This window comes from Mastigoproctus giganteus, chromosome 4, assembly GCF_048544385.1.
Source record: "Mastigoproctus giganteus isolate SK-2022 chromosome 4, ASM4854438v1, whole genome shotgun sequence".
In the NCBI taxonomy this organism is placed as follows: Eukaryota; Metazoa; Arthropoda; class Arachnida; order Uropygi; family Thelyphonidae; genus Mastigoproctus; species Mastigoproctus giganteus.
In genome coordinates this window covers 213,117,760-213,140,064 of record NC_143578.1, presented here as the reverse complement: position 1 = coordinate 213,140,064, position 22,305 = coordinate 213,117,760, and the positions used below count along the sequence as shown (strand labels likewise).

General features: G+C 36.2%; 1 protein-coding gene across 1 annotated transcript in view; it reads left to right on the top strand.

Annotated features, from left to right (window-relative positions):
• Positions 1-743: 743 nt before the first annotated feature.
• Positions 744-22,305, top strand: part of LOC150087390 (uncharacterized) — a 208,233-nt gene continuing 186,671 nt past the window's right edge. Inside the window, exon 1 of the mRNA XM_090372039.1 lies at positions 744-1,225. Coding sequence (XP_090228165.1) covers positions 1,120-1,225 — 106 coding nt within the window. The 5' untranslated portion in view covers positions 744-1,119. The remainder of the gene's footprint in view (positions 1,226-22,305) is intronic.

The window sequence follows — 22,305 nt, the reverse complement described above, 5'->3', positions numbered from 1 at the left end:
TAAATTATAAATTTGGCTATTCTAAGTCTTTAACCCCATTCGGCGCCTGTGGCAGGGACCACTTTCGCTACACCTTGTTACACTTGTGGGTGCAATGGTGCATCCCCCCATTTATATATTATTCGATGTATAACTACTGTACTTTCGCCATACCCTAGCTAGTTAAAAGTGGTTCAAAATTTTGAATATGCAATAATAAATAAATTAATATAGCATATATACACACTGATTTATTTATTAAACTCTAAATTTGAAAAAACATTATCGAGGTATTAAACAATCAAAAAGTTTCAAAATATATAATGGGGGGGGGGGGTATTCAGAGACGGAACCTGAGTAGTCGTTTCATTCAACTTATGGCTAAATCGGCCTTATTTTCCTTTTAAAAACTTTCACCCTGTGAAAGTTTTTGCAAGGAAAGTACTGTACAGTAGTTTATTTTCTAATCGAAAGTAAACTACTGTACAAGCAACAAGTGGCATGTTTAAATTGTGAAAACTTTTGGCCACACCTTCTTAGAGAATCGGCGAATCGCGTACTTGGAAATAATTATGACAAATAGCTACCTGCTTTATTTATTCCTGAATTTTGATTTTTCCCCTTTTGATTAAATTTAAAAATTATTAATAGATTAAATAAACAGCAAAGAGCAAAATATCTTAGATGTACAAAACAAAAATGACGTCTCTTGAACAACAGCGGAAATGAATTAAGGATGATTCCAGTGGAAAGCCGCTCTAGTAATAGGACGGTAGAATGTCATTTGTGTGTTGGCTTTCATTTAGTGTAGAATATATTATGCTCCACAGTTTGCCGGCCAAAACTTCCCAGAGGATTAAGATGGAGGTTCGTTGTACCTAAACTAAATTATATGGACAGTGAATGATTCCAAAATGATAAATTTTGCAAGAGGAAATGTCACTAGCAATTGTGCACGAAAGGAATTACGTGCAGTGGGCGTGGAAGAGGTAGTGGTAAACTTTTAGCATTTTGCTGTAACGAGGAAGGAGAAGAGTTGTATGATTAAATCTAACAAATGCCGTGCAGAATTAAAGAAACCTGTTTATTCATATAAAATTCTCTCCCCCCTGGTTTTCCATAGTTAGCGATTTACTAAGAATGGATGATAAAAGGCGTTCCCGAAAAGCCGATATTGCTGAATGGAAAGCAAAGTATGAAATTACAGATCAGAAGTATCAGAGGCTGAAAACAATTACTCAGAAAGGTAAGCAGAAGCTGTACGTTGTATTTAAATAAAATATAAATTTTCAGTTTGTACTCTAGGCAGTCTTATAGTGTATAGAGAAAGTAGTTGTGCTGCTCATTTATTTAGGAGTTTTGAGTTGTAAGAATAAAGCTATTCGGTAATTTTAAGAAATTTTTAGAACAAAACAATCTGTCCGAATAGTTTTTTTGATTTTGAATACACCACCCGCACTATAAGCGTGCAAAAAAAAAAAAAAAAAAAAAAAAATTGGAAATATTGGCGCACGTAGAATTTTTTTTGGGAGAGAGAGGGGGGACGCCTTTCACAATTATGCGACAGTACAATTATATAACAAAATAACATTCTTGGGTGGGGGGCTTTATTTTCCCCTTGTGCGCACCTATGATTGGAACTGCATGTTAAACAAAACAGCGAAAAGAGCTACGTTATATAAGTTTCTAAATGGAGAGGATTTATTGCATTATCTCAAAAAAAGAGTGAAATATTAATATCGCTTAGTGGCCGAACGAAATATAAAGTGCTTGATGACAAATGGAAGCGCAAATATTTTTTTAGATTGCCGATTTTAATATTTTATGTGATGCACATTTTCATCCTACATATGTTGAACTCAGTGGCGAAACTGTCATACTATCAGATGCTACTGGGAGAAGGGGGAAGCGAAAGGTTAAGTCGCCCTGATAAACATCAAGGCACCTTGACCTTTCGTATTAGTTTGGTATTGTTGTTAAAGGAGTGAGGAACTTTCGTGAATTTTGCAGTTCTGTAACGGCACAATTCACGAAAATTAACTTACAAGTTTCGTAGTTTCGCCACTAGTTGAATTTCACTGAATATCACAAGCGAGTAAAAATCACAACGCATTTATCATATTTTAAATTTTTTGTAAGCAAAAAAAAAAAAAAAAAAAATTTAAATGATGGCACCGCGCATTTTGCATCATATTGCATACAAAAGGTAAACCCTACTTTAACTACCACCAGGTTTTGGTGTTTAGCATTTCATCTTTAACTTGTATTTAAGGCTGGTATTTTTCCCCCTGTAGTTGCTCTGAGAGTCTAAAGAGGTTGGGGGAGAGTAATGGACTAGCAGGATTATTATTCTTCCAGGGGTCCCCCGCGACCTTATTTTAGGCATGGGTTGAAATGGAATGTTTTATGCACATGACAATACCGACGAGTGTGACTATTCGGAAAGGCGTTCCGATGCACTCTGGTCCATTCCGAGACCTGATTCTAGGGTCTCTTAAAATGTGCTTCAGGGCACTAGACTACCTAAATCCCCGACACAGCCTGCATCACAAAAACTTACTCTACAACACTGTATATATTGTTGGCTTACAGTGCCCGACAACTGTGTTTCATTTCATAAATATTACATTTATGAAATGAAAGTAAGAGTGATTCTACATAGTATTTATTGTCAATAATGGTCAATCTTTGGACATCTTTGACCATCACGAGAATCCGAACTTCATCGGTCATAAGTTAAAAATATTAATGTATGCCTAAACATATGTATTAAAATACACTGGAGGTGTCAATAATGGTGGAGTCACTCAGCAGGGACGTTCCTAGGGTATGTGGCGCCTGGGTGCCAATTGCAATTTTGTGCTCCCATTAAAATTTTCTTCATATGCGTATGTAAGTTTCAGGTTTTCAGGCGCCCCTTGAACGTTGTCACCCTAGGGACGGCCCGCCCCTGAGTCACTGAGCCGTTCTTGAATAATCAAAAGAATGATGTGAGCATCGTTTGCAGACATGCTGCTAGGACCGCTCATGGGGCTAGCAGGGATAAAGATGCCATTATCCCAATGTATAAGGCGGTGGTTAAGCCATATCTTGAATACCGCATGCAGATGTGGAAACCTCGTTCAGGGTTTCCACACCTGCATGCGGTGTGGAAAACTACTGGAAATGGTGCAGAGAAGCTCCACAAATTAACTGAGGGAACAACAGGGTGGTCTTATAAAGAAAGACTACGATTTTGTAAATTGCAGAAACAAGGCATCTGCATAGAGATCTGACTGGAGTGTTTCAAGTTTTAAAAGGGTTGAATAAACTAAATGATGGTATCGTGACTCTTCCTCATACGGCAAAGAGACATATATTGGAAAAGAATGGTTGCAGAACCGATTTGGAAATTTTCCTTATGCCAGAGAGTAATTGATCGTTCGAATAAACGTATATCTACCGTTGTGGAAATATGAAGTTTGAATAAATTTTTAAAAAATACATTTATTAGAAAGGATAAGAAAATATTTCTTGCATCATTCTGCTAATACTAATAATCAAAAAGAGCGTTTCTGCAATCTGTTAAGACAATTTTTTCGGAGATTTATAATAGGCAATGGTTGTACAATGATAAAATTCGAATGGCTGTTCAACAAAACTGGATTTACCGAGATACAGTGGTGCAGTTGCTCTGGAACAAATTTAATATTTATTTCTGATATTAGACATAAAACTACTTCGATAACGAGTTTATTTTTGAATGGTGCTTCGAAAAATCTACCTTTTCTCACCAACTTTATACCCATATAAGGAGGGTGGGAAATTATACCGATATAAGAGGACTTTATAAATCAACCTTTCAGGGATGGTATGATGGTATTCTTCCTCAGCAAGTGGAAGGCCAAAGAACCCGATTCATCAGTATCAGGTTCTTTGTTCAGAGATCTTGAGAGATAATGAGCCAGCTTGGGTTATTGGCTTGCCTGATGTGCCATGGTCCAAAGGAAAACTGCTTGAAGAAACAGAAAAAATAGTTGTGGTACAGGGCGCTGAATATATACCTCTCCTAGGCGCACCGTTTTACCTCAATCCAGAGCTGGTGCTAGTGGTGGGGTTTTCTTTTCTTTTCTTTCCTTTTTTTTTTTTTTTTATCTGGCGATTTCTCCCAGTGTGTAAGAAAACTTATGATTGATATTTATATGATTTTGACCTTGTGGAATGGGTAAAACTGGATGCACGCAGGATAGATAAGGAATCTGACTGGCATTTCGGGTGGGGTAAGGAGGTAAATATCGAAATTAAAAAGAAACAAGAGTAGATGGTTAAATTAAAAATTATCTCCTTATTCGGGGGAACCTTTCGTGACGTTTTTAGTACCAGTACCATAGGCTGCCATCCCCTGACGTTTATCCACTTCAGGTTAAGCTCAGGTTACACTGATATTTATGATTTTAGCCTTGCAAGATGTATTTATCCCAGCCCTTACAAATTCTTGCCTTTCCTACTGTGCCTCATTTATATATTGTGTTGTATCCGGGATTCAGACCCAGGTGCAAGCGAAATAAAATACAGTATAATAAAACATTAAATACTATTACATAAATAAGCATGAAATATAATTTCTTTTTATGAATATGTACTGAGTTGACAAACTGTATGATATGATGGGCTGAGCGATTCAGTATCAAAAATATTTTTTGGAGGAATTTATCACTCCTATGTATACGCATCTCTCTCTCTCTAACAAAATTAACCGTGATCAATTTAAATCATTGGCGGTCAGGTGGGATCGTTTTGACCCCTATCTGTTTCATCTTCGTAACTGTTTCACTCTGAAATACTTTATTTTTGAGTTACTCACAGAGGCTACGTTATATCACCATCGCTGGATTTATCAAGGCACAGTTTCTCTAGGTTGGTCCCAAGAGGATCACTGTTAGTCTAGCGATCTCCCCACACCTTATTTTTGGGTCTCTAAAATATGTGTGCAAGGGGTTTCAGACCCCTAAATCGGCATTAAAGATAACTCAATTTGAGGCCTCTTTATTATAAGAAAATATAACAGATTGGTCCAACGTGTAATGTAGGAAATGTCAAAATGAGAAAATAAAGGCGAGACATCCTTTTCACTAAACAATTGATTAATTTTTTCTAGTAATGAACTTGTTATTCTTACAGAAGATTGAATCACTCCTGTGTATTCGCATAAGAGTTGGGAGATAAGAGCATCGAATCGCCACAGACTATATCAGACTATATGAAATTATAAAAAAATAATAATATTTTAAATAATATATTGCCTTCTCATAGCGGTAAAAAATAGCAATTTAATTAAAGAGGTAATTTTTACTTTATTTTTGAGTATTTTGTGGTAAACGAGGACAGGCGCCAACCTTCGCAAGCGCCGAAAAACTGAATTCATATATGTATTTTTTTCATATCAGTATTATTTTATAGGTAGTAATTATAATTTCAAAAATATTAATACTGATTAGCGCAATGGCTGCGAGTTGTCAAGTTTTGCTATTTTTAATTTGAAATTGTATACAGCTCACCAACCATTAATTATTATATTTAAAAATACAAAAAAATAATAATCCGACTAGTACATGCGTAATGTTTTTAAAACCATAAAACGTGTGCTATTCATTTGTTCGTACAACATTAAAAGAAATTGAATGACAATTACCAGAAGTGTAACTAGGAATATTGACATCTGTGGGCAATATCACAAATGCTATTTTTTCATAAATATATAATGTTAATTAATCAATATTTTTGATCTAATATTATATAGATAACAGGACCTTTAGCTGTAGCCTCAAATCCTTAATTGATCCAAGGCAAAGAGTAAGGACAGTGCCTAACTACTTTTTCATTAAAAATATTATATCTAACTTTATTTTTCACCATGCTTCTTCCCAAGTACTTTTTGAATTAATGAATAATAACTAGATTATTTATCAGATATATTGTATTGTGGGCAGATTAACACTGTGTTTAACTACTAATAAATTAAATCAGTGTATCAATGTAGTACAGAACTTAATTTTGTCATTCTTCTCTCTCTCTCTTTCTTTCTTTCTTTCTTTCTTTCTTGGGGTAGTTCAGAAATTTTTTTTTGGCTGGTGGGCATAAGCCTCAGGTTTCCTTGCATCATATAATGATAATTTTACATTATCAAATTTGGATGCCTCCTAGCTGAGATGTCACTATTTTATAGACATTGAATTTATTGATAATTCAATATTTTTGTTTCTCTTATTTTAATAATGGTGTATTTTTATAGCATAATTTAATTTAACCTTCCATCACTCTTACTCATTTATAACAAGGCATCTGTGACCTGTTATAAATGAGTAGGAGTGATTTTTTTTTGTTGTAATTATAAAAAATTTATTTTTACCTTTTTTACTGAAGTGTTGAAAATTGTGCTCTATTAACTACGATTTGCTAAATAGAGTTAAAAAATATCAAATGAAAAAACATGAGAGCAACTATTTAATAATAAAATTTATTGGTGTTTTTTTTTTTTTTTTTTTAATTTTAAATTCTCCAGATTGAAACTGTGATGCTAGTGTGTCATCTGACAAGTGCAATGTGAATACCTGTTTTTGTCAGCTGATCCTTGTGTGATCTGTGAAATCAAAACCTTTATGATAAGATTAGACACCTATAACTGGCATCTCACCTGCACCATGTGGGAATGGGAGTTGCCTAGAAGAAAGGTCGATACTTTTGCTCACATGGTGTCTGTTAAATGCCAAATAAAAATTTAATGTCTCATAAATAGAAAATACTGTATACTCAGAGAATATTGGTGGGCCAAGGTACATTATTATTATTATTATTATTATTATTATTAGCCATATGGTACAAGGAAGTCTGAGGCTTGTGCCGATCCAGCTGGAAAAAAATTCCCGAGTTACCTGAGATGGGGGCGGAAGGAATCGCCAAGAAAGAGAAGAATAATGATATCCAGCTCAGGACCCTGGGTTTGCCAAGCCCATACTCACCAGATGTGAGTCCCTGGGAGAATTTGATTTCCTTTACAAATTAAAGGGGGGGGGGGAAATTAAAGTGACATCTGTCAAATGCTAAGCTAGCAGCTCAATAGGTTAAATACACTTTATAATTCTTAATATTTTATAAAATATAGGTCTTCCTTGGCCTATTTTGTATTTGTGGCTGCAGGGTTTGGATTGCATGTACCTCTTTTAATAAAAGAACCTTTTGGGACCATACAATGAGAACAATGGAGAAGGCAGGTGCATAGTTATTTATGCACCAGAACAACTAAGGCTGTAAGGAATTAGTGTATTGTCTGCAAACTACAACACTGTATGGTCGATTTAGCTATTTTATTGAACAAAAAGACCTGAGTTTCCATAGGAAGAAACACAAAAAATCATAAGCAGCTAAATCCCCCCCCCACCAAGAATATTGGTTTATATTATATTGTTGTACTGCCATGTGCTGATGCTTGTAAAACTAATGTTGATGATACAAAGGTTGGCAGAGTGGTTAATGACAGTAATGACAGTACACTGCTGCAACAGGATCTAGAAAATTTTGGCAGATGGGCTAAGAAGTGGTAACTGAAATTTAACATTGACAAATGCAAAGTACTGCATATGGGTAGCAGTAACCTCAGAGTAAAGTACCATGTGGTAACAAAAGAACTTTTCAGGACCATACTATGAGAACAATAGAGAAGGCAGGTGCATAGTTATTTTTGCACCAGAACAACTAAGGCTATAAGGAATTGGTGTATTGTCTGCAAACTACATACACTGTAGTGATATGAAGTTTTCACAGCACTGCAGACAGGCTGCTAGAACAGCTCATGGGGTCTTGTCAGTGATATATAGGAACTTTGCTTTGCTAGCAGGGATAAGGAGGTGATTATCCCCTTTTATAAAGCAATGGTGAGCCCACACCTTGAGTACTGCATACAGGTCTGGAGGCCTCAATTTAGGAAGGTGTAGAGCTGCTGGAATGAGTGCGTAGAAGGGCAACAAGATTGGTGAGGGGAACAAAGGGGTGCTCTTACCAAGAAAGGCTAAGTTTTGCAAATTGCAGCATCTGGTGACTAGGCACCTGCAAGGCAATCTGATTGAGGTGTATAAGGCTTTGAATGGTTTGAGCAAGCTCAGTGCTGATGAGATTTTCTCTTGCTCAGATTACGCACTTGAGGCAGCATAAATTCAAATTGAGGGAAGACAGTTGCAGATGAGTGGAAATTTGCCTTTAGCCAGCAAGTGGTGATTGCTGGAATAAAAACTTCCATCTAGTTAAATGGGAAGGTGTTTTTTATTTTTTTTTTTTTTTGCTGATTCTGTATAAGCTTACTTCCTTGTGTCATATACCACTACTAATGCCAAAGTGAGTCCTACAAAAATAAAATTTCTGAATGCACCACTGCATGCAGTTTTCCCCCCTAGACTTGCTAGCTAGGCCAGAGTGTAAAAAATGTCTTGCCTAAAAAAAAAAAAAAAAAAAATTCTTCCCACCATGACTGGATTTGAAAACACAGGCCTTTTTTATGTGATGTGGAGAGGTAGTTAAATGATACACAATGATCAATTTCAGCTTAACCCTTCAAGATTGTATTGCCAGAATCAGTTCTTTTATTGAAAGAGGTTTAGTAAATGCTTGCAACAGAACACTTTTTTTTTTAATCAAGTTATTACACTACTTATGAGGGCTTTTTTCTTTTTCAACATTTACAGTGCATGATCTTCACAGTCTGTAGCCACTTGGTTTAAATACATGGGCATGCAAAAAGTTTCATTAGTCTATCCAGAGCCTCAAACTTTGGTGTGGTTTTGGGTTTTAACGTGTGCATCACAAGATCACACATGCACACTTTCTAAAAAAAAAAAAAAAATGCATGGTCTATCTTTGGTATATTGACTGCAGTAAAATAGTTGCAGTGAATTCCTTTAGCCGTATCAGTCTGTGAAATGCTTCTATGAAAATCTGATGACCATATTTGGATCTTTTTTGGCCATATTTGGCAGATACCCAAAGAGAATTATTCACCAGGGCATGCTCTCCCAACTGTAAAATTTGGAGGTGTTGTCACCACCTTGTAGTTTGGGCTTGGACTATTAGTTGTTCCTGGAATAGCAACTGCCATGCAGTGTAGTGCCACTCTTGAAAATTCTGCCCTTCCTATACTGTAACAGCAATATGGGGAGGACCTTTTTTTCTTTTTCAACATTTACAGTGCATGATCTTCACAGTCTGTAGCCACTTGGTTTAAAGACATGGACATGCAAAAAGTTTCATTAGTCTATCCAGAGCCTCAACCTTAACTCTGGTGAATACCTTTAGGATGAACTGAAACTTTGGTGTGGTATACATGCCTACATCAGTATTAGAATTGACCACTGCATTGGTAAAGAAATGGACAAAAATACCACCTTTACATAAATAAAAATATAAAAATATTTTAGCAATAAAAAAGGGTTCTTTGAGACAGGGCGTGTGTGTGTGTGGGGGGGGTGTCCTTTAGTAGTGAGGCTTCCAGACCTGTATACAGTACTCAAGATGCAGCCAAAGCCATGGCCTTGTACAAAGGGATAATCACCTCTTTATCTCTGCTAGAAAAGTTTGTATATCATTGACAGAATCCCATGAGCTGTCCTGGCACTGTCTACACTGCTCAGAGAATTTCATTTTGTGGGCTTTAAGTAGAAATATATATATATATATATATATATATATATATATATATATATATATATATATATATATTTTTTTTTTTTTTTTTTTTTGGGACTCCACATGATATAAAAATACACAGTTGTATATCTGCTTGCACAAAACTGTAATGCAAGCCTCTCCTCCTAATCCATTTTTTAATGAATTATTAAATTTTAAATACATGTTAACTCTTTACTTTGTACCTTCAGTGGGTAGGTTGGTGCACTGAAATTCTAAGGAGACACTTAGTTATGCCTAAATCTGCTGCTGGAAAAATGTATAAAAGCAATAGTGTGTATGTGTCCTTTTGATAATGGATTACTTTCTCTCTCTGATTAGAAATACTAACCCCAAGGCTTGCAGCACCATGCTAAAATTGCCATAGATGATAATGAACGTTTTGTAATTTAGTTTCTCAGATAACATATCTTCTTTTCATAAATACAAGAAGACTGATGTATATACATTAGTATTAGTAGAAGCATATGATGCAAGAAAGCAAGCTTATTTAGCATCAGCCAAAAAAAAAAAAAAAAAAAAACCTTCCCATTTCCCCCATCCATTCACTTCAAAAGTTTGTCTAGTTGAGCTTTGGATTTATTTAAGCTATCAACTCCCACAACAACACATGGAAGTTTGTTCCAACTATCAACCACCTGCTGGAAAAAGACAAATTTCTGCACTTCTATTCCACAACCATCTTTCTTCAATTTGAATTTATGCCCCCTCAGGTGCAGAATCTGAGCAAGAGGAAGAATCCCATCAGCACTGAACTTACTCAAACCATTCAAGGCCTTATACATCTCAATCAGATCACCTTGCAAGTGCCTAGTCTCCAGATGCTACAATTTGCAGAAGTTGAGCCTATCTTCTTAACAGCAATCCTTTGTTCCACCTGCTAATCTAATTGCTCTCCTTCTCTGTACTCATTCTAGTAGCTCAACATCATTTCCTAAAATGAGGCCTCCAGACCTGTATGCAGTACTCAAGGTGTGGCCTGATCCTTACCTTATACAAGGGGATAATCACCTCCTTATCACTGCTAGCAAAATTCCTATATACATATATATCATTGACAAGACCCCATGAGCTACTCTTACAGCCCGCCTGCACTGCTCAGAAAACTTCATATCTGACTGCACAATTACCCCCAGGTCTTTTTCATTCTCCACTACCCTGAGTGTCGTACCACACAGTTGGTATGTTACATAATTAGCATAATAGTACCATTACTGCATAGCAAAAAGAATTGCCATCTTTTGGAGCTAATAATATTCACAATGTTGAAGACTGGTATAAGATATGCTGTTGATTATAACTATTATAATGTACTTTAAAATTTTAAAAATACAGTAACTGTATATGGCAAGTTTTTTGCTAACAAGGTAGAAATATTAAAAGAATTATATATAGTTTTAATTAATTACTTATTTTTTTTTTTTTTTTTTTTGGAGTTGTACTTATATCCTTTCTGTTATCCCTTCGCTGGCACTTTATTGCAGAAGATAACCAAGATAAATGGGTATTTTATTTACTGCTTCACTATCACAACAGTAACGATTATAAATTATGCTGTCTTTTCAGATTTTGTAAGAACAGGTTTGCTTTACAGCTGTTATTCTAAATAAAGTTAGACCTTACCTTCTGGATTACAATAATTTATTTCAGATATTTTAGGCACAGAAAAGTGGGTAATAAATTTGGTGTGGGGGTGGATTTAAATGTCATATCATGTAGTATGATAAAGCTTAAACACTTAGTTTATTCATATTCAAACAAAACTTAATGGCTGTGTGTGCGTTTCTGCAGAATAATTTAAATGGCAAATAATCTTATTTATTTATATATATATATATATATATATATATATATATATATATATATATATATATATATATATATATATATATTTTTTTTTTTTTTTTTAACATACAAAAACAATGCCCTGGACCATGTCTAGGGATCATGGAAGTTAAGTCCACCCTTATGGGGAAAGGTGGGTTAGCTCAGTGAATCTGCTTGACCCAAGAGCCCAAGTTGGCACTTGTTATAACACAACACAGTATGCTTTAAACTTTGGTTTTCTTGTTGTGTGCTCATTGGAGAGTAGCTTTCATTGCTTTGACCACCTCTCCATCAGATCATAGTATTAACATTAGCAGTATGATGCAAGTAAGCAAAGCTTACAGGACCACCAAAAAAAAAAAAAAAATCATTTGCCCAGCCCTTCAATAATTCACTACCCAGCATGATTTTTACATGTTGGGTAGTTAGTCAATGGTTGTTTCTGGTCAAGTTTTATGTATAGAATTTTTAAAATCAATCATAAAAATTTCCTTCACATCTCAGTTTTAAGATATAGATAGATAACTGGATTCTGTACAAAGATATCATTACTGTTTGAAATACAATTTTTAAACTTATTAACTTTTTGTTGGTTTTGTTTATTGGGCTAAAAGTTAAGTACATCATTACTGTTCTTGCAATATAGCGTATTTTGATTTTGTTGAACTTTTCCAGACAAGTGTGTATTTTTATTAATTTCATTACACCATTCAACTGTTCAATATATAACGTATGATAAACTATGCTACAAAAATTCACATTCTGTTCAAATTTACCAATTGCTTTTACTGTTTTAGGTTAATGCATTGTTAAAATGGAGAAGACAAAGCACAGAACTTGCATCAATCACCCAGACAACTTCTTAACCCCAAAAACTCAGAGGAAGAAAATATACAATGTCACAAAAGTTGCATATTCATTGTACTCCAGCTGCAAGATCGGTAACCAAGAAAAAAATTGGGCTCCACATATCTGTTGTATTACTTGTACAACGAACTTAAGGCTGTGGTTATATGGTAAGCTGAGAGCACTGCCTTTTGCCATCCCTATGGTGTGGCGCTGAGCCAAAGAATCATTTCGATGACTGCTATTTCTGCATGACAAAAATAAAAGGTATTTCCAAAAAAGAGCAAGCATTGCATCAAATATCCAGATATCCCTTCAGCAATTAGGCCAGTGCCACATGGTAAAGAACTGCTAGTACCTGTGCCACCAAAATCTTGGGGTATTGGAAGTAGTGATGAAGGTACTGAAGAAATTGTTTTACCAGATGTCACGGAACCATATACTTCATGTGATTTGGACTACGAGCCAGAAAAAGAAAAGGCCCCACACTATATTGAACAAGAAGAATTGTTATTTGGTTTTTTAGGAGCATTAGCAACTAAGGCCATATTGCTCTGGGATATGCGGTGGTCATTCCCTGACCTTTCCGCATCTTCCGTATTTGGTGGTGACGGGCTCGAACCCCGGTCTAATCAAGAAGCGTGTGCTATGCACTGCTGCTCCTTCCCACCTGGCTACGGCGCCACAAGAAGAATTAAGCAACTTCTCTTTGGCTTACCCAAAGAGAAGGCTGAATTACTCGGATCCAGACTACAACAGTGGAACTTACTCGCCAAAGGTACAAACATTACAATATACATAAGCGAAATGAAGAATTTTCAAGATATTTTGCAATGGAAAACGTGTGTATCTACAAAGACGTCATTGGTCTTATGCACGAACTGACCATTGATCACAATACCTCTGAATGGTGTTTGTTCATTGATGCATCAAAGCTAAGTTTGAAAGCAGTATTGCTTCATAATGTAAATACTTTACCATCAGTTCCTCTTGTTCATGCTGTTGGCCTGAAAGAAACGTACAATAGTATGTCCCAGATTCTTGCTGCTATACATTACAATGACTATGGTTGGAATATTTGTGGTGATCTCAAAGTGATTGGACTGCTCCTTTGGTTGCAAGGTGGTTTCACTAAATACTGTTGTTTCCTGTGTTTGTGGGATAGTCTTGCAACAGCCAAACATTACGTTGAACAACACTGGGACAAGAGAGATGAATATATTCCTGGCAAAAGCAATGTAAATTATGTTCCATTGTTTGATCCACAAAAGGTTTTTCTTTCCCTTTACATATCAAGCTTGGACTGATTGAGAATTTCACTAAACCACTGGATAAAGAAAGCAGAGAATTTGCATATTTACTGAAAATGTTTCCAAATTTATCTCATGCAAAGCCGAAGGAAGGAATTTTCATAGTTCCTAAAAGATGAAGAATTTCAAAGAAACCTGAATGATGTTGAACTGGCTGCATGGAAATCTTTCAAGGTACACGGATTCCTTGGAAAGAGAAAAGAAGAGAAGAGAACTATGAGCAATGGGTGACAAACTTGCTGAAATGATACAAGAACATGGATGCCGAATGTCATTGAAAATGCATTTCCTTCATTCCCATCTGAATTTCTTTCTTGAAAACTTAGCAGATGTCAGTGATGAACAAGGAGAGCGCTTCCACCAGGATATCTGCAATGTAAAAACAATACCAAAGTTGCTGGAACTCTGCCATCATAGGAGATTACTGTTGGTTCCTTAAACGGGAAAGCAATCTGGAGTATAAAAGGAAATCATTGAGTGAGAAACATGTCTAAGTAATATATATTGTGTGTAATAATTAAACCACGTGTAATTGCTGATATTGTATAAAAACAAGGAATTCAAAAAATGCACACATCTTTTGATGTAGACATGGCAGAAGTAAAAGATTGATGTTTTCATAATCAGGACATTAATTTTGTTTAGAATAGCCAACTTTCGTTCCAGAGATATGACGGAAAAAAAAATTGTCGGGTAGTGTAATTTATTAAAACCTCCCTAAAATTATTCAAACAACCTACCTCCACACCACTAGGTGGAAGTTTTTTCCCCGCCAGAAAATTTAACTCTGGTTGAAAGTCAATTTCTAAACATCTAGTCTGTGGTCATCCATTTCCAATTTAAATTTATTCCCCCTTGTGTGCTTCAACTGAGAAAGAGTAAAGGTGCAATCAGCATTTAATTTACTTAGCTCTTTTAAAGCCTTATGCATTTCAATCAGGTCACCAAGTGCCTGGTTTTCAGAGACAACAATTTACAGAACACCAGTCTTTCTTGGTAGGAATATCCATTTGTGCCCCAATTAATCTTGTTGCTCATCTTTGCACCCTTTCCAATAGATTAGACCTGACATAGCCGAGTGGTCAGCAGCGTGAGTGCAGAGTAATACATACTCGTTGAATGGACCAGGGTTCAACCCATGACTGCTAAATATGATTAATGTTTGTAAACTCTACAGATCTGGTGGTCGTGCCAGAGTATAAACAAGATTAATATAATTCCTAAAATGAGGTTTCCAAAGCTGAATGCAGTATTCCAGATTTGTCCTGCCCATCACCTTTTAGTATTAATAGTGACATATGATGCAAGAAAGCAAGCTTATAAAGCATCTGCAAAAAAAAAAAAACCCTTCCTACATCTAGCAAATTCCTGTATATTATTAAAAAAATCATGAGCTGTCCTGGCAGCCTGTCTGCACTGCTCAGAGAATTTCATATCTGACTGCACCGTTACCCTCAGGTTTCATTTTCCACTACCCAGCCAAATTAACTCTGGAGTCTGAATATCTTACACTTGAATTAATGATGATTGAAGGATTAATTACAGGATTAGTTATTGATAAAGAACCATTGAGAACTTGTGTGTGTGTGTGTGTGTGTGTGTGTGTGTGTGTGTGTTAGAAACATTTTTGTAAAAAAATGTGGCAAAGGTTTAGAAAGTCTGAAAGCCATTGGCAGCCTGCTTTCTCACTACATGATCATTCGTCTAAATTGTGGAATGTTGGTAGGTCAGCAACTTTGTCATGTATACATTTCTCCATTGTTTGCTTCTTTTTCCTGGATTTTGACTATAACTGCAAGCTTTTGCAAATTTCCCTAACTGTATGCAGTATGTTAGGGTAAGGAAATTGACTGAAGAATTAAATAAGGATTATTTAAGAATGAAAATAAAAATGATTTAAGGATTGTTTAAGAATGAGGATTTATTGTTAAACGAAAACACTGTTTGTTTGGGCATAATGCTCCATAAAACTATCATTTTTCAGTGAACACAATTTGTTGTGCAGTTCCATATAGCACTACAACATAGTCAGCAATAAGAACTGTATCGTACACACGATCTGAATGCAATTTGCAACTCTCCATGACATAATGAAATTTGTGTATATTAGCAAGAGCACATCATGCAAGAAAGCAAGCTTATATAGCATCAGCCAAAAAAAACAAAAAATACACACCCTTCTCATTTCACCCATCCACTCGCTCCAAATGTTTGTCTAGTTCTGCCTTGAATCTGTTTAAGCTATCAACTTCTACGACAGATGGAAGTTTGTTCCAGCAATCAACCACCTGCTGGCTAAAGGCAAGCTTCCTCATATCTATTCTACAACTGTCTTTCCTCAATTTGAATTTATACCCTCTGAGGCGATTATTCTGAGCAAGAGAAATAATCCCATCAGTTTTCAGCTTGCTCAACCCATTCAAGGCCTTATATACCTCAATCAGATCACCTTGCAGGTGCCTACTCTCCAGGTGCAATAATTTGCGGAACTTAAGCCTTTCTTGGTAAGAGCACCCCTTTGTTCCCCTCATCAATCTTGTTGCCCTTCTTTGTACACATTCTAGCAACTCTGCATCCTTCCTGAAATGAAGCCTCTAGACCTGTACACAGTAGTCTAGGTGTCCTGACCATTGCCTTGTACAATGGGATAATTACCTCCCTGTCCCTGCTAGCAAAATTTCTATATATCATTGATAAGACTCCATGACCTGCCCTGGCAGCCTGTCTGCACTGCCCAGCAAACTTCATATTTGACTGCACAATTACCCCCAGGTCTCTTTTGCTTTCCACTTCCCTGAGTATAGTACCACACAGTTGGTACATTTCTTTTGGGTACATTGACAAATGCAAAGTACTACATTTGTCAATGTTAAACTTCAGTTTCCACTTCTCAGTCCATTTGCCCAACTTATCCAGATCCAGTTGGAGTAGCATACTGTCTTTACTGTCGTTAACAACCCTGTCAACCTTTGTTATCATCTGCAAACTTTGACATTAATCCTGATATACCTTCATCAATATCATTGATGAATACACAGAACAACAATGGGCTCAGCACCGAACACTTGGGAATTCCACTAATAACATTTGTCCACGAACAGCAGTGTCCATTGAATAGTACTCTCTGTCATCTCCCATTCAACCATCCCTTTATCCATTGTAGCAACTTACCTTTAATGCCATACCTCTCCAATTTGTAGAGCCGTCTTCCATGTGCAACAGTATCAAAAGCTTTCTTAAAATCCAAGTATATGATATCAAAATTATTTGACATTCTGTTCCTTTGTGACCAATTCATAGTATGCAATCAAATTGTTAAGACAAGACCTCCCTTTAAGAAACCCATGCTGTGTCTTAATTATTACTGCAGTCTTGTCTAGTTGATCCTGCAAGGCTTCTTTAACCAGTGACTCCATTATTTACCCTGGAACACAAGTTAAACTAACAGGTCTATAGTTACTTGTGTCACCTATTGAACCATCTTTGTGAATTGGTGATACATTTGCACATCTCCAGTCCATGGGGACCTCCCCTGAGTCCAAGAAAGCTTTCATAATTATGGCTAAGGGTTTATGTACTTCCTTTGCTGCCTCCTTTAATATAACTGGATAGATCCCGTCCACCCCAGGTGCTTTCGTTCAACAATTTCTCCTCCACTTTGCTCTCAGTTATTACGAAATCACTTAGCTCCCTATTAGAGTTTGATAAACTTCTGGCATTCCTCTCATTGAATAACTCCTCATGTGTGAACGTAGATGCAATATACTCATTCAGTTTATCAGCTACCTGAGCATGATCATCAATAGTCCATTATGTTAAGTGGTCCAATCTGATTCATTCCTTTCCTTCTAGATTTTACATAAGTAAAGAACTTTTTGTTGTTTTTCTTTGCATCCTTTGCTGAATATTTCTCGTAATCTGCCTTCACCTGCCTAACCACCTTTGCGACTTGATTACAGACAATCTTTTATCTGCCATAGGCTTCTGTGTCACCTGATAATTTATATGTATCCCATACATTTTTTTTTTCTCTGATACGAGCATCATTAATTCATCTCACATCTATTTAGGCCTGAACCTTGAACAGTATTTCTTAGTTGAAATGAAAAGCCTAGTAGCTCCAAGATTAAGTCCCTGAAGGCTTCTCATCTAGAATTCAACATTGCAACAACATCAGTCGATCCCACTGTATGCAGGGCTGTTTTAAGAACTCTCAGCCCCCCCCCCCCCCCCCCCCCCCCCCCCCGAACGAATTTCCAAATGCGGCCCTTTTCAGATTTTTTCTGGGTTTCTCTTAGTCTCACTCCTAACCCTAAGTGAAGCCCAGGAGGCCGAGGCCTCTGGCATCTGCCATGTGCACCCATGCGTTAAAATGGCTGAGACTGTACAGAATTTAAAAACTGTCTGAGACCCCTGTAGTCACCTTTACGAAAGCAAAAGTTCCCTTTAGCCTGGATGGTAGTTACATCTTTAAGTAATTCCCATATCAGTACATTGTGATCACTGTCACCCAGTGGTTTCTTTATCTGCAAATTCTTAATGCATGAATAATCACTGCTGATAATCAGATCAAGAGTATTACTCCCTCTGGTTGCCTTTCGAACATGTTGCTGTAGAAAACAGTCATCCAATAAATCCACAAAAGTCTTGCTAGTGTGTGAGTGACCAACCCACAAGTTCCACACAATATCTGGAAAGTTAAAATCCCCCATTATAAGACATTCTGATTTACTGGCCTGCTCTATTTCTCTGCACAATTGCTCATTATACTCATCAGATTCATTAGGCCTATAACACACACCTACTCATTTTTCCTTTCCCAGTGAAACCCCCAAACAGACTCAACATTGCATTGTCACACCAAACAGACTGAACATTGCATTGTCCACCAACATCAATTGGATGCACTTCCTTAGGTTTTGTGTGTTTCTTAACTAAGAACATAACTCCTCCTCCCCTCCTGTCCTGTCCTATAGCCTTCCTGTACACATTGTACTCCCCAAATTTCAATTTTTCACTGCTTATATCTGTGCGACACCATGTCTCTGATATCCCAACAATATCTGCCTTTGATGTCTTGACTAGCACTTCAAGCTCATCAAATTTATTAACTATATTCCTAGCATTGGTGTACATGCAAGTATACATGCACCAGTTCCTACTCTTAGTTACCCTAAAACAGCCCATGTATTTACTTGTTCCACTATGACTCCCAGCAGTCCTGGAAATCTCCATTATCTTGCTTTCCAGGCTGCTGCTCATTCTGATAGAAGCAATGCAAGAATCACTTTTGCCTCTGCCTGCGGCCACTGTTAACCTTTTAGTGTGTGTATCTCCTCAAGCTAGCAGTTTTCTGACCCACCTAACGCTGCCTCGATAACATCAGCAAATATTCTTGCATCCTTTCTATTTAAGTGTACCCCATCCCTGTAGAAGCAGTCTTTCCTGTCAACAAGCACAGACCAGGCTGAAATAAATTCTGCCCCTTGAGCCTTGCACAATCTCTCCAGGGCTGAATTGATCGACAAGGCTGTCATCATATACCCCCTCCTATCATGTCTGTGCAGAATTGCAGACACTTTCACATTCAACCCTAACTAGCAACTTTTTCAACATTGACCTGTACTTGTTGAGTAAATCTGCCAATGTCTTAACTCCTCAAATAGGCCTCTGAGGTTGGGTATATTCATATTACGTTCTTAGCGTTTTTTCACCAACCTTTCATGGAGTAAAATAAAATTAAAATAAAACAAAACAAATCTTGATAACTATATTTACAATAACCTGTATTTACAAAATTAATATACGTATAACAATATTAAAAGTATTAAAACACAAGATTAAAATGCATTAAAATATACTAAGTTAAAAGCGATAAAATCCCGTAGCTTTCAAAGGCTCCAGCCTTCGTCTTCAGCAGTACTCTATTATTCAGTACACCTTTAAATATCAGCAGGGTAATGGTAGGCATCACATGTTTCCATTCTCACGTGTTCCGCTCTCTTGCATTGTGGAACCGGAAGTGGCTCGAACGGAAGTCGTACGGAACCGTTCATCCTTTTTTAGGATAATAGTCTCTAAAAGGGGGTGAATCCGTACACCCCTATCCCTATTAATGTTGGTTGTAGAACTGATCCGCAAACTCTCGAGCCACTTACGGTCCCAGAACCTGTGCGCCCGATCGGTAGAATCGGGCGCATAGGTTCTGGCAGTATATATATATATATATATATATATATATATTCTGCCAATGTCTTACTCTTAATGTTATTTTTTCCAACGTGTACAACAGTATCACCTTTTGTGCCCTTAAAAGATGATATCTGCTCTACGTCATCAACTTTTGCCCGTGTCAGACATACCCTGGTTCTGTTCCACCTTTTCACACACAATCTCCATACACAACAATATCATAACACTGATGGCCACACGGGGTCACTAGGTGACCCCAATCAAAAATTTTTTTCTTCTAAGTTAGGTATTTAAAATTTTTAAGCAATTATCCCATGGAGATCTGGGAAAAACTGAAAAACTTGACTAAAAAAAAATAGTGAAGCCTCTAAGGTGTTAATTGAGAAAAATATTGTAAAAACAGTAGCATATTGGGGTCACATGGTGAACCCACCTGGTCATTGGAAGGTTAAACTGAAGTATTTAGTACTCCTTCCAATATTAGAATTAACTAAACTTTTTCTGTTTTTTGTAATTCAAAAAACTTTTCAAATTGTAATCTGTTGTTTACATCTTTTTCATTTACTCTCTCAGATATTTTTTAACAAGTATTATTTAAACAATTGTTATCACCAATGAGTTCTCATTTCCTTTCGAATAGAATAATTTGTAAACATCATTAGTAATGAAATCAATCAATTTTTATTTTTTATTGCTACCTCAGCTTATTTTCCAATTAAATTTCATTCCAATCATATACCACTGTTTCATAAATGAATATCTTGATATTCTATAATTTTATGAATCAACCAATGACAGTTGAAATATACTGTAGTCATCTTTCCCATAAATATTTTTCTATTAGGAGGTAGGAAAAAAAAAAAAAAAAACTTAAAAATAAATTCACATATTTGTTTGGTTTTTTGAAAAAACGTTGGTTTCTGTTGTAAATTAACATTAAAAAAATAAATAACATTTGAAAGCAAAATATCAACACTGTGTCGATATTCTTGGAATTTAATGATGCTTTTAAGTAACTGCAGTCCAATTTAAATTCTCCAGAATTAGTTCCACTTAAACATAATAAATAATCTGGCCTGCTATATTTTCATCTTAGTGAGACTGTGATGATGTCCTATGATTAGATGTAATGAGAGGAAATGCAGACTTAACCAATTGTTCAATTTCAGTTGCATAGCATTCAGTAGGGGACATCCTCTCTCTCTTGCGCCTCCCAAATAATTTGAGAACCTTCCTGATATACATATATAGTTTCTTTCTCATCAGTTCTATTTTGAATTAAACAAATTGGAGAGATTGTTTTGTTTTTACAAGTGCAATGAATGCAGTAAAAGCTCGTCTAACATAGTCCTTGAGAGAACTATAGTTTTGCTTTTGCTGTAATATCAATGTCTGCATTGTGATTTTGTTATTGCTTTCTGAACACAATAAAGTAACTTCTTTTAAACAAAAATCCATTGTTTAATATGTAAATTGTTGCTAGTTTAAACATGTTTGTTCAAGTAGAAGAATAAAAAGCATGAAAAATTCATTTTATATATTTCAAGAGATAACAGAAAAAAAACTATAACAGATTACTTTCAGACCTGTTTTTTCCACTCCATCTAATTGTAATCTGTTTTGGGATTATAATCTTTTTTTTTTTTTTTGTTTGTTTGTTTGTGATTTGTACACTTCTTCAAAAGAAGCATGTTTTATCTCTGTTACCAAAGCTCAGAAAAACTAGAATATTGCAAGCATCAATAGTGAAAACCAGGTGGAAAATAAACACTTAAGTAAATCAGAATCACATATAGCAGTATCCTAAGTGAGAAGTGGTTTTATTTTTTAACATGTAATTAAACAAATCAAAATAATTTAGCATTAGTAGAGGCATACAATGCAAGAAAGCAAGCTTATGCAGCATCAGCAATAAAATAAAAATAAATAAAAGCTCCCATTTCACTCCTCCATTCATTCCAAATGCCTGTCCAACTCAGCCTTAAATTTATTTAGGCTATTAGCTTCCACAACAAAAGATGTAAGCCTGTTCCACCAATCAACTGCCTGCTGGCTAAAGGCAAATTTCAGCACATCTGTTCTACAACTATCTTTCCTTAATTTGAAACTGTGCCACTTCAAGGTTCTTAGTCTGAGGAAGAATCCCATCAGCATTCAGCTTGCTCAACCCATTCAAGACCTTATACACCTCAATCAGATCACCTTGCAGGTGCCTACTCTCTAGGTGCTGCAATTTGCAGTACTTAAGCCTTTCTTGGTAAGAACATCCCTTTGTTCCCCTCACCAATCTTGTTGCCCTTTGTACTCGTTCTAGCAACTGTACATCCTTCCTAAAATGAGGCCTCCAGACCTGTAGACAGTACTCTAGGTGTGGTCTGACCATTGCCTTGTATAACAGGATAATCACTTCCCTGTCCCTGCTAGCAAAATTCATATATAT